Here is a 13,251-nt window from a genome sequence, read left to right on the forward strand (position 1 = left end):
CAAGTTGATGGAGCTGGACGGTGTGCCACACACTCCGGCGCCATCACACGGAGACATAAACGTGTAGGTTAGATCCCATGTGTACATTTCATTTGTTGGTCACCTTCCTTTTGCTGTGGCTCCCTCCACCTCTTTCTGTTGTTTAGTATCTATTACTATTTGTTAGTTCGGTTCGGGTGCACCCTCTGTTTAATCGTTTTTGTTGGATTGTTCTACTCCGGGCGGCACTGGTTAGCACATCTGCCTCACAGTTCTGAGGACTCGGGTTCAAATCCGGCCTCGCCAGTGTGGAGTTTGCATGTTCTCCCCGTGCCTGACGTGGGTTTTCTCCGGGCTCTCCAGTTTCCTCCCACATCCTAAAAACATGCATGGTAGGTTAATCAAAGACTCTAAACTGCCCGTAGGTGTGAATGTGTGTGCAAATGGTTGTTTGTTTATACGTGCCCTACGATTGGCTGGCGACTGGTTCAGGGTGTACCCCGCCTCTCGCCCGAAGATAGCTGGCGTAGGCTCCAGCACGCCCGCGACCCCAGTGAGGAAAAGTGGTACGGAAGATGGATGGATGAATGAATGCTCCGCTCTGGTCTGGTCTGGTCTGCGTTGGGGTCCACATTTCATCACTTTCGCCAGTCATAACAGATTTCAACATTTGCATAGATGAACAGAAGGTTTGCTTAAGTAAACTGGACGTTGCAGAAATCTTTATCAATCTTGCAAATGGCACTCAGTGCTTCTTGGGAATGCTGCAAGTTGATCACACACGACTGTGTTGCTCATTTGAACGAGACACGACAGTGAACGGAAGACACAGACGGCGATATGCATTATACATGAGCGCTGAGCAAGTGTTCACATTGCAGTGTGGGTCTGAATATGTGGAAAGTGTTATGGCATATTGCAACGTGAATAATGTCTTCAAGAACACATGTAGGCACGTGCATTTGCGTGCACACACACAGAACAATATCACCTCTGCAGCAGTAAAGATGCACGTCCTCTTGCCAGCAGACATCTTGTATGACTCAACCTGTTTGGTGTACACTGGGCAAATGAGAGCCATAATGGCATGTATATACTGTAATAGTTCACAATGAAATATACAATATAATTGCCTGCATTAGAGGAAATGTATACTGCAGTAGACAGTTTTATTCAGTGTTAATGATGAGCTGCCCTTTTTAAGCTGCTTCTTACATCCACAGTAGTTTTAGCAGCAGGTAACCTTTATCGCACCTGTTGATCACTTTTTACACTCTGTCTGGATGACGATGGGAGGAAACTCGTTAATTCAGATGAAGCCACCCATCCACCCATCCATTTTCTGTAGCGCTTATCGTCACTAGGGTCGCGGGCGTGCTTGGGGCGAGAGGCGGGGTACACCCTGAACTGGTCGCCAGCCAATCGCAGTCAAGTGAACACGTCTCATTAATATTTATAATCATATAATACTCAAAATGCTAACTTGTATATTATAATCATAACACTACTTGATATTTCTTTAATTTATGTGAAGTTAAAAATGTAATACTTAGCAATTAGCCTCCTGTGATTATAATGACTGCAACATTTCCATCAGTATGCATATGTTTGTGTTTCATAAACCTGGAATTTTCTTTTGTGAATGAGTGCTGTGGTTAAAAAATATCATATCTGCAAATTTTATCTACTCTACAGTATATTAAATTTGATATGCTCATGCAGGGTCAGGAGCTTTTAATATCATCTGGATCGGGTCCATATTGAACATTTGGCAGCCGTTTGACTTCATTTTGAAAAACACAGCCAAATAGCTTTTCCAAGTCAACAAAGCACATATGGGCTGTTTGGGCAAACTCCCATGCACCCTTTAGCCAGGGCGAAGAGCCGGTCCACTGCAGTGGCGAGCGAAGGCCAGGTAAGACAGGGCAGGGCAAGGCAAATGTATTTATATAGCGCAGTTCATACACAAGGTAACTCCATATGCTTTATATAATTAAAAATAAAAGACACGTTAAAAGCATTTAAAAACTAAGAAACGACATTTACGAAAAACATACAGTGCAAGAAAGATTCTTTTAAAATGGCAATACTTTAAAATGCTCAATCGCATGCATGAGAAAAAGGAATGGCTTTTAAACTGTATTTAAAAAGATTTCCACTTGGGCAAATTGGGAGTGGGGAGGGGGGGAGGGGGGGGGGTGCATCCAGAAGGGTAAGGGTGGGCATCGATTGCAGATTGTTTTCTGGGGTTGAAAAAATTTGATTCCAACCTATTGACAATAGGTTTCTGATTGGATGACAAAATCTATCGTCCACAAGTATTGGAAGTAATGCAGCAAAGAGAAACACTACAAAATGAAGAGAACAGACTGCTGGGAGTAAATTGAAGGAAAAAAAACTTCATGAAAAAGACATTAGTATTTCGGATGTAATTGTAGGTAAGTGCTTCTGATCGTGTTTAGGCTCGCAGAGGAGGCCTTGCTTGCTCTGATGGTCTACAACTGTCTTTAAAAATAAGGCTCTGTTTAGAATGATAATGTCAGAGAAGTATAAATTAGACAAAAAGTGAATTATTGTGCTTGTAGTTGTAGTGGTGTGTAACTTCGCTTCATGCCAAGAGGCGTTTGTATACCTTATTTAGTTAGATGAGCGGGGTTTATCAGCAGACTCTTGTTATAGGTCTTGTTTCACAAGATGCTTATGCATTCACTTGACATTTCCAAACTCACATTTGTTCACCTTAATCGGACGACGGCAACATCCACCAGTCACAGCTCATCTTCTACACGTTTCTGCAAGTGGTTAGTCAATCGGGTCTATGAGGAGAGGGGAACACACGGGACGCGGAGCCTCCTCCATCTGACGCGCAGCCATCAATTAAACAATCAGGCGCCGAGGCCGCTCTAATTTGAAATGCGGCCGGCCCTGTTGTACGAAGGGTCCTTGACATCACCAAGCCTTCAGTCACCCTTCCCCTCCCTCTCAACACGCCCTTGAGTTGAACTCTAACATCCCCATTGTGCTCTGTCTCGCCACAACACATCACCGATCCGCACCTCCTCACCAACCAATATCTATTCTCTTTCTCATTTGGAACTGAATGTCACTCTGCTAGTAGCTCCAACTGAATGAATGAATGAATGAATGAATGAACTAATGAATGTGGCAGTCCAGATGGCTGAGAAAACTGCAGCGCCCTGTGATTGCTGCTGTCTCTTGTAATACGGCGTGAACGGCATCTTTCTGCAAGCGAGGGAATTCATTGCACAGCTGCTGCAAGGCGGACTCTCCGCGCGGCACCGCTTGTGGCTTTAATTGCGGTGTTTCTGGAAAACGGACTTCACAATGAGAAAGACACTGACAAACTGACTCATTCGTGAGTTAAGTGCAAGTTGTGCCTTTGTGGACGAGGTCTGTGGCTCAGTGTCACTGTGAAGAAGATGACAAAGCATCGTATCACAGAGGAATGCTTGGCATGTTGTTGCCCGCCACCCAGGTCAGAATCCTGACAGTGGGCCAGTTTTATGCTTTCGCTGACTGCCGCTTTTCATTCGTTCACTCTCGGGTCTGGATGCTCTGTGCTTAAGCCTTCTTCATCCACGTGGCAGGCAGTGCACATTTCATTAGCCTTCAGTTCATATTGAATGTATTAATCCCCTGCTGGTTATGTAGGGTAGAGGGCTGCTCAAGAACGGCGGGGAAAGGATACAGCCACCCTTTCTTCCATCTGCTTGCAATGTGTTTAAAAGCATGAAAGTGGGAGGAGGGAAGGGAGGAAGGAGGTGTAGTGAAAGACGGAGAAGAGCGGCAACAGCCTAACGACGAGGGCTTGAGAAAAGACTGCAGCGGGAAAAAGTGTGTCAGATCATTTAGCAGCAGGGATGCGAGACTTTGGTCTTTTTTGGAGGCAGCGGCCCTGCAGACATTCTCTTGTCTAGTCAGCACCGGCAGTATTTGTGTCACTGGAATGTTCCCGTGTACACGGGGGGCAGAACCTCACCAACTATAACCTTCAGTCCCATTTATGGAGGGAACGTGGCGCTAACCTCCGCCACTGCCAGACCTCCCCTCTCGAATAGAGAGGCAAAGCATTGTGGCAGCAACTGAGCTGACAAGCACCTCACACTCTTTAACTGCAGAGGTGAGTGAACAAAGAGCAGCTTTCTGCCTAACTGCCTCTGAACAACACCCGTTTGATGTCCCACTGAAGAGACTCATATTGTAGCATGCTGGTCATGTTACAAAGAAACTGCTCGTGCACTTGTGCAGGAAACATCTGACGCTGAATCAATATTTAGGATGATAATATCGGTTTGATCGCGTAAAATAAAAGCCAACACTTTATTAGTTCACCTGTCACAGAGAGGAAGCTTTTTTAGAAAATGACCTCAATTCCAAAGTTGCTATTCAGTACTCCAGCAAATACAACAGATACCATCTAAACGTGTACAGCGGGCACGTGCACACACATTTCTGGGGCCAGGTGCTCAAGCCAAAAAGAAGGCCACCCATTGCTAAAATGATTCATAAAATAAAGAAAAAAATCTATTCGACTTGTGTATTTATTTCGGTTAACACAGTCAATAATACGACTATTAACAAAGGAGGTGACAATTAACAAACGTCAGGTTTTTGTGAGAGCAAGATAAATCTTTCTAAAACTTTTTTTCCACTATTACTACAACTCAAGTGGAAAAAATATAGAGAGGGCAAGTAAAAAGAAACAACTGAGATAACGTGGTTACACAAGTGCACACACCCTCGTATAAATGGGGATGTGGCTGTGTTCAGAATTCAGCAATCACATTCAAACTCATGTTAAATGGGCTTCAGCACACACCTGCCACCATTTAAAGTGCATCTGATTCACCCCAAATAAATTAAAGTGGGAGTACTGGGTGGAACTGATGACAGTGAGGGTATATATATATATATATATATATATATATTTTTTTTTTTAATTATTATTAATTTTTTTTTTCAACATTAATGAACAAAGGGGAAAAAAAGCTGCAGCAAAAAGGACACTTTTTTCATCCAGGGCAAAATGGCATATGCTTGAGCACCACTTGTGGTATATGTGTGCACGTGCCTGGTGTACAGCATTTCAGTTTGAAAACAACTATACTACACCATTTAGGTCGGTGTGCCAAAATTGCACATTTAGCCATTTAGTCTGTTTTCCTTTTGAAAGGTGTGTGTCCTGTGACATTATATAACATTGGACACACGTTTAATATGTCAATTAGTCATTTTTAGTCAAGTACATTGCTCATTTGCTATGACCCCCATTATTTGTATGCATGCGGTTGCGTTCCTTGTGAATGGCAAGTCAACAATGTAGTCGCTTGAATCCGGATGGAGGCGTTTCTCCTCAGGCGGTGCTCCGCTCCCTCATTTTAAAGGGCAACGACACATATATGTGGATTTGGGGGAGGAGGAGGAGGAGGGCTTTATTTGAACAAAGATGCTTGTATAGCCATCGAGGCTAAGGATGGGATATTACCACTTAGCCTCTGTAAACACAAGTCAAGCTCTTGAACTCCAGACCTTGGAGGTGCGCTCAACTGCCAGATACCTCAGCTGTGTCTGCAAGTGCGAGGGTCCATTTGTGGCGATTTTATCGATTTGAGAGAATGTTGAAGAAATACTGTGCCATGCGGTTGCCATAATCTGTGAGGGTAGCTTTATCACCAGGTGTCTTGTTTTGACCAACATTTTTCCACGTGTGCATTCCAGTCGCCAAACAAGATAACCTACTGTAATTGAGTTTTACAACTCCTACATTTCTAAATTATACGAGATATTATCATACTACAATTGTTTTCAGATCAAGTAGAGCGAAGATAAAAGATGGCAGTCAGTGTAAGTGATTACCATTTGTATTCCTGCGGGGAGATTTAAGCTTGAGAAAGCTGCTCAATCCCTCAACAAGGATCAAATGGGATTATAAAGACGATATTGTGAGACCGCCGAGATTGCTCAATACGAGTACCGAGTTCCCGTCGTGCATTGTCCTCATGATGGCATCATTTTTAGCACATTTTTAAGCAAGGATCAGACGAAGAAGGACGCTAAGGATATTAAGTCATCACATAATTTCAGTGAGGAATGTTTCTTCATTTGATTCCTCATTTTTAGAACATCAACATCATCTTTGTATTGAGAGCATTGTTCGCATTGTTGAACTTGATTTGCTTGTAGCAGTCAGTGGCTTGGCACTTTCTGTTTATGCCTCATTGGTTCAAGCTAATATTCTGGCGTCCAACCACAGTGCAAAAAACTGAATGTGAGTGTGAATGGTCTCTGTCAGCTCTGTGATTGACAGGGGGCCACGGGGTAAGCCATTTCCAGTGGGTGTTAAAAAAGAGAGTGCACTGTATTTTTTTAAATTATTATTATTTTTACAAGCCATAATTATTTAAATCCGGTAGATCATCTGGGCTTTGGAAGCGGAGTAGCACAATTTGAGTCCTGCTGCAGACACACAAAAAAAAGAATAACGGCCACTACTGAAAAGATGCTTGTCTACTTCCTGACTACTGTCCAAGTGCCCTTGAGCAAAGCACCAAACCCACCTCCAACCTCAAGGGTTGCAGCACTGATTGCGCACCGTATGTGCGTGACCTGGTTCTCTGCGTGGAGTGAAACACGAACTATACAGCAGAGTGTAAATTCAATTTTCCTTTAAGATTAGAATCTGTTTTTTTTTTTTTAAACATCATAAACATTCTTTAAACCTACAGCAGTCACACTTGAAAGAAGAAAATACGACTGAATGGGCCTTTTCGTAAATAAACGGAATATTCTCATAACAAAATGTCGTTACAAGACAGAAAGATAATTTATTTTGAACCGTTTTGAGAATTTTGTTTATCAATGGCTGCTTTTATGAAGAGAGAAAAAAAATCTTCTTTCCTCAGTGCCATAAGAACTGTGTTGACTGGTAAAATAAATAATTAGAACAGATTGCAGGGGCTGCAATAATTATTTGTATTCATAGCCTATAAAAAACAAACAAAAAAAAAAAAAAAATCCCAATACAGTCCTCACATTAGCCATGCAAATTCAACTGGACAGAGATACCTGCAATTATTTCCCATTCCAATCATGGCTTTCCTCCCGGCGAAACGCGTCATTCAACCGGCTAATATCGCTACCAGAAACAATGTGTTTGCATAATTGCTGCCCTTGGTGGCAAACAAATTCTAATTTACTGTGGCAAATAATGAAGAGCTTGGCAAAAAAAAAAAAAAAAATGTTAGCAGCTGAATTGATTTCTGCTGTGCATCACAGTTTAAACATGGATGAGTTATCTTGAGGGAAATTACCAGATCCCACTTGTAAACACTGCGACGTGACGCAAGCATTATTTAGCAATTCTAAGGATTTGCCGTATCTTTTGTATTTGTATTTGTAAACACAGAAGCGTTTAAGGCTAATAGTGACAATGTATTTATTAACACCGCGACTTTGAATGTGTGTACTGTGTGCTCCTTTACTCCGTTCACATTTCTTTCAGTAGATAATTGTAAATATTACTCATGCGGTTTCCTTATCTTTCCCTTTAGATTTATCACCTTGTCAAATCAGACCTAATTGATTGGGGATCAAATGAATGCGAGCGAATGAATGAATGAAAACAAAACAAAGAACTGATCGATGCATCTCGGGTGCCCAATTTCAATCGCAGATGCAACATCACATGCGCTAGGTGGTGCACTGTGTAAAGTGAGCAACTTTATCGGATTTGCGAGTCAGTAACGAAATGTGTTGCCCAGTAGCGCCACTTGCGCCAGCCCAGTGGCAACACACGCCAGCCCTGTGTTGTTACAGCCCTCATGACCACGACAGTGTCAAGTTCGCCGCACTCAAAACGAATGCTCATATTATGACTTTCAAAATAAAACGGATGACGACGTTAAACGTCACAATAAAACCCGCTATTATCAATAAGCATATGTTTAAATACTGAAATATGATGGGAACGATTGGCGTTATGTGAAAGTAGTGTTTTGATTCTATTACTTTGAAAACACAAACTACTATCAGGGGAAAACATCTATGGCCAACATTTATTTTCCCGGAAGTTAAAAGAACGCTTCGTTGCAATTTGCTAAAGTTCAGCTAACTGGACAAATCTTTGCCCACGAACGAGCCAATCGGCGGTGGAAGGCAGAATTGTCCCCGTGGCCGCCATTAAAGAAAGGAATCCATGAATTCAAATGCAAACCAACAGGAGCCCAGACAGAAATCATGATCGTAATCATTGTTCGAATCGCGGCTGATGCCATTTTCAGCGGCTTTCACCGGGATGTATTTCGCTTTTAGAATGAATTTTGCCGAGGAGGAGTGCGACGGAATATTTAGTATTTTTTAAGCTGAGACCGTTTTCAGGGCTAAGGGGGAGGGGGAGAGTTGCTTGTTTGCTCTCCTTTTCTTTTTGTTTTATGAACATTGTTGCCTCCTGGAAATGGATTGAACTTGGGATGCTTTCGAGATGTCGCCCTGAACACCGCCGTAACCTGTTTTGTCCGCTTTTTGAAAGCCGGCGGGTCAACTGCAATCGGAAGCGTGTTAAATGAACTCTCCTGCGGCCAAATGTTGCAACAATTATTATTCGCTGATCAAGCCTGAACATCTCAGAAAAGACAAATCTGAACATTGCCCTTTTATTTCCCTGGAAGTGAAATGATGGCGAGTCGGAGCTCGGAGTGAAGAAGGATGAGTTCTTGTTTTGTACCAAACGGGGCCAGCTTGGAGGATTGCCATTCCAATCTATTCTGTCTGGTAAGAGATTTAAAACTAAAGGAAAGCAGCCATTTTTTTTTTTTGGTTAACTAGCTGAGCAGCGGCTAAGCTAACGTTAGCCTCAGAGGCATCAGTTTGATAGCAGCTTAGTCAGGCTTACGGCCCGCCGCCCTGACATCATTTTCGGGACAACGAGCTTTCCCCAGTCCGCCTGCGTCGCGAGATAATGTTTCCATTGAACAAACACGTCGTCTCGTCTCGCGTGTCACATTACCTTGCTCGTCACTGCGCCTCCTCGACCGAACTGTTGTGCTCGGGCCACTTGATTCGTTTTATTTTTGGGGGGTATTTTTATTGACATTATTCGCCAAAGTGAAAATGGCAACAAAACCGAGACAGCGCGGCTCTGTCTGCAAAGTTTCACTTTCTCCGAATGTCCTTTTCGTGTTGGTTCCGAACTATTTCCATCCACTTCCAGAAAGTGCCGACAGCCAGAACAACTTGTTTTGATGTTGCGGCAGTGACAAAAACCCCGAATTAGATTAGTTTTTTTTTGTCAGTATTTGTTGTCAAATTCCCCAAATGTATGCAGCCTGTCATCATGTTCGCAAATGGCTTCATCTCCCCCAGATTGTCGAGTATTCGCAGCAACTAGGACACGGAGGCCCCCGGCTTGATTATGATATCATCTCTGGCATGCATTTCTAGACAGTCCAAACATGCAGGTTGTTACATTTCCCATCTTTTCTTCTGCGTACTGAAAAGCTACTGGGAGTTGTCTTCGGCATCCAATGTGTTTATGTGTCTCTCGATATCTCCCCCCCCCCCCCCCCCCCTCCTCATCGCTCCGTGGAAATTGTGGCAACGTGTTGTCAGTTGACGTTAGTCGACTCCAACTAGTTTGAGGGGGCTCCTCCTGTCGTTGCTTTCTTGGCTGTGTCGTGCACAATCGACGGCAAATGCAAAGGTCTTGCTCCCTGGCTGGATGTTAATGATGATCTGTATCTGTTTAGTTTATTATTTTACACCCCCCCCCCCCCCCACTCCCTGTCGTTAATTGACTTGTCTACAGGCTGAACTGATTCACTTTTAAACGAGCAACCTTTTATGTAAGCTCCTGCAGATGTGTCTTTGGAAACTGCTGTGTTTGACTTCTTCCTCCAGAGCTGTGACAACAGCCGACAAATGACCAGTGAGCAGAAAATTCAAACGTTATACAGCAATGATAATATCCCAGGCGATGTACAGTAGTGTGAGAGCCCAGTCTTTTACCACCAATTGACTCCGCTCCCCAACCTGGCCACCCCTCAGAAGGTAACATTTCATTGCAAGACAATTCCCAGTCTCAGTTGTACTTTGTTGGGCATGCGGTGTGCATCGAACTCATAATTACAACGTTTCTGACAGCACTTGAAGGCGGTGCTGGATACAGCGGGCAGCAGGCGAGCTCCATGCCAGTAGATGCCCGTCCGGCTGACATTTTCGTGCACACTGAGACTAAGCATAACACCGCCACTGTTATGACTCACGCACAGAACACACTCTGCTTTGTGGTTTCACAAAGCGAGAATGCATCCACATTGGAGTTGTTTTTCTCTCCTCTTTAGTGACTACTTTTAATACAGAAGGATAACAGTACTTGTAATGATGTCACGTCAGTGTCTCATCTTACTTTGCAGTATGTAGAATGAGGTAGATATTGCATGAAAATATTGTGAGGTTTTTTTGGTTTTTTTTCTCGGTTGTTGTCGAACTTTTGGAATAAATAAGGAATACATTTGGGCATGTTGATCACATCACTTGTGCATAGAGTGGAACCTCTAATGTTGAACGCAATCCGGTGCTGCTGGTTACTCTCATAAAACTTGATTTGCTGTAGCGGGCAGTGTTTTAATGAACGCTTTTAACTGTTATACAAGTGTTCAAATAAGTTAACCGCACTTTTATGTTGAGGTGTGAAACATTCAAGTCTGACTTTGATGACAGAAGAAAATAAAGGAACAATAACATACAAGTTTATGGTGAGAATAAAATCACTGTAAAACTCGAATGCGTATGAGGACACAAGCATCTTAAAACCGCCCTAAGTTGCTCCTTTGAGGTCTTGCGTGATGCCACATGTGAATTTGGTTTAAAATTTAGTGCAACTTTGGAGTCATCCGAGGTTTCATGCAATACGGTGATGTGTCACACGACAGCTTTCATGCAAAACACACCCAGAATTCATCCTTAGATGCTCGCTGGTGGAGAAATGACTGATTTTCAATTTCCTTGATTGACCATGGGGAAACATAACGATAAACTAACCTGTTGTTGTTTTTGAATATTTTTCATGGGTTGAAGAATCTCTTACTGAATGTTCTGAACTCCGGTTTCCTTTGCCAGTGTTGTATTGAGCAGAGTGATTCTGCCTGCCCGTAAGTGTAGGCCTTAACTGACGTCATGCTGTTCTTTAGCTAGCAAACTTGGCCTATCGGCTACCATGTATGCCTCGCCGTTCTGAGATTCAGGGTTTGAATCTTGCCTCCAGCCTTCCTGTGTGGAATTTTCATGTTCTTCCCCTGCTTGCACTGTTTTCTCTGTATGGGTTCTCCAATTTCCTCCCACGTTCCAATGACATGAATTTTAGGTTAATTGAAGACTAGGGATGCCTATATCGTACGTCTGCAGTTGGACTTGGACTCGAAAAAAACGCTCCACTACTACGAAAGCGATACTTTAAGTTAAACACAGACGACAACAGTTTGTTAGCCGACTGCGAATTATGCTCTGCAAAATGTGGTGGTGGGTCATCTGGCAAGCAGAAAAGTTTCTCGAGCCCAGTCGTCCGCCCGCTCCACTCCACGATGTTCGGCTCTGGCCGAGCCACCCGCTCTCCTGTTACGAAGCTCCTGCAGTGTGGCACGACAAGTATCAAGCTATGATAAAGGTTTTATTTTATAACGTGTGGTATTCTCAAGAAGCAGTCTTTCTTTTCTCTTTATTTTGTAGTTAACACACAGGTAACATGTCTTCCAATGTTTTTTTTCATCAAACTTGCAAGACGTAATGACATTATGAAGTATCGGCACTCTGTATCAGCGAGTACTCAAATGTGATTACTTTTGATTGAAATCAGTCTGAACAAAGTGATGTCGGTGCCTTTCTATTGAAGACAACATTTTCCATTGGTGTGGAAGTGTGAATGGTTGTTTGTCCATATGTGCCCTGCAAGTAGCTGGCGGGTGTGCCCCGCCTTTCACCCAAACGTCAGCCGGGATACGGTCCAGCTCACCTGTGACCCTAATGAGGACAAGCGCTATATAAAATGGAGGATTTAACGGCATCTCTGCTGTTGGCATCCAAGTAGTGTAGTCCACTTTATTTTCTCTCAATTGCTTCCACATTAAATAATCAAAAATCACTTGTATACATACATCATTTTTAATTAATAATTGATCTATGAATTTCGTTACCTCTCTGATGTTTAGTTTTACATTTTGCTCTAGTCTTCACTCACTTCCAGATGCACCGTATCTTGCAACGAGAAGCATACAGTACATAGTCGAATACAGTAGAAGCATTCATGCATACAATTGAATCACCGTCGTCAGCCAAAAATGCAAATTAACACTTGTTTCATTTTTGAAGACTGAGGGAGAAGAGTGAGACTAAAGGGGGGCATCAGTGACACAGTTTGGTAAGCATCACCTGTTGCTCGTGTCATCTTGAAAGGCAGGAAGGCAGCTGTTTGAACACACAGTCCCCCCCCCCCCCAATCCCCCCCGTTGAGATTTGCAGCAAAGTTGCCAGAGGGAAGGTGAGCAGCTGGCAAAATCGGGTCGTAACCCTCAAGTTTGTGTCACTCCTGGAAAACTTCCTGCCTGTATCCATTGGGTTGGGCTTGAAATTCACACTGAATGGAGCCGCAGAATGTGTTTTTGCCTTCTTGCTGATGTAGTTTTCTAAAGCACGGACAGATTAGTGAACACTGACGAGCGCACACTTGTATTTTGTGCAGACGTAATTTCTAAATAATAGGAGCATGTGTGCAAAACAAGCTTGCTTAAGAGTTATCGCTGCAAAGATACTAGGAGGTCAATCTGCATTTAACTCCACTTTAATACATCTTTTTCTTTTTACATAGAATGATGATTCATCCCAATGCCTTTTGCTATCAGTTCGTTAAATGTTATGTGAAAAGCAGAACCCAAGTTGTTGTTTACAATGTCCCCCCCCCCCCCCCCCCCCCCCCTATATTGAGCTAAGGTATCCATTTTACATTACAAAAACCTCACGGCAAAACAAAATTCACAAAAAGTATGACTATTGAAATAATGATGATCTCGTCTTAATTTTACGGCACGGTGGGCGACTGGTTAGCACATCTGCCTCACAGTTCTGAAGACCCGGGTTCAAATCCGGCCTCACCTGTGTAGAGTTTGCATGCTCTCCGTGCGCCTGTGTGGGTTTTCCCTGGGTACTCCGGTCTCCTCCCACATACCCAAAACATGCATGTTAGGTTAATTGAAGACTCTAAAT

At 43.1% G+C, this 13,251-nt stretch overlaps 1 protein-coding gene and 1 long non-coding RNA gene across 3 annotated transcripts in view; both read left to right on the forward strand.

Annotated features, from left to right (window-relative positions):
• The first annotated feature begins 8,132 nt into the window (after positions 1 to 8,132).
• med13a (mediator complex subunit 13a) overlaps positions 8,133 to 13,251 on the forward strand; it is a 99,932-nt gene continuing 94,813 nt past the window's right edge. For both annotated transcript variants that reach the window (XM_061751061.1, XM_061751062.1), the window contains exon 1: positions 8,133 to 8,769. In XM_061751061.1, the coding sequence (XP_061607045.1) occupies positions 8,704 to 8,769 (66 nt within the window). In that variant the 5' untranslated portion in view covers positions 8,133 to 8,703. The remainder of the gene's footprint in view (positions 8,770 to 13,251) is intronic.
• Positions 8,786 to 12,923, forward strand: LOC133466902 (uncharacterized). The gene is made up of 3 exons (XR_009785067.1): positions 8,786 to 9,455; positions 9,895 to 10,044; positions 10,138 to 12,923. It is a non-coding gene; the product is annotated as an uncharacterized LOC133466902 (long non-coding RNA).

Source organism: Phyllopteryx taeniolatus, chromosome 17 (assembly GCF_024500385.1).
Source record: "Phyllopteryx taeniolatus isolate TA_2022b chromosome 17, UOR_Ptae_1.2, whole genome shotgun sequence".
NCBI lineage: Eukaryota > Metazoa > Chordata > Actinopteri > Syngnathiformes > Syngnathidae > Phyllopteryx > Phyllopteryx taeniolatus.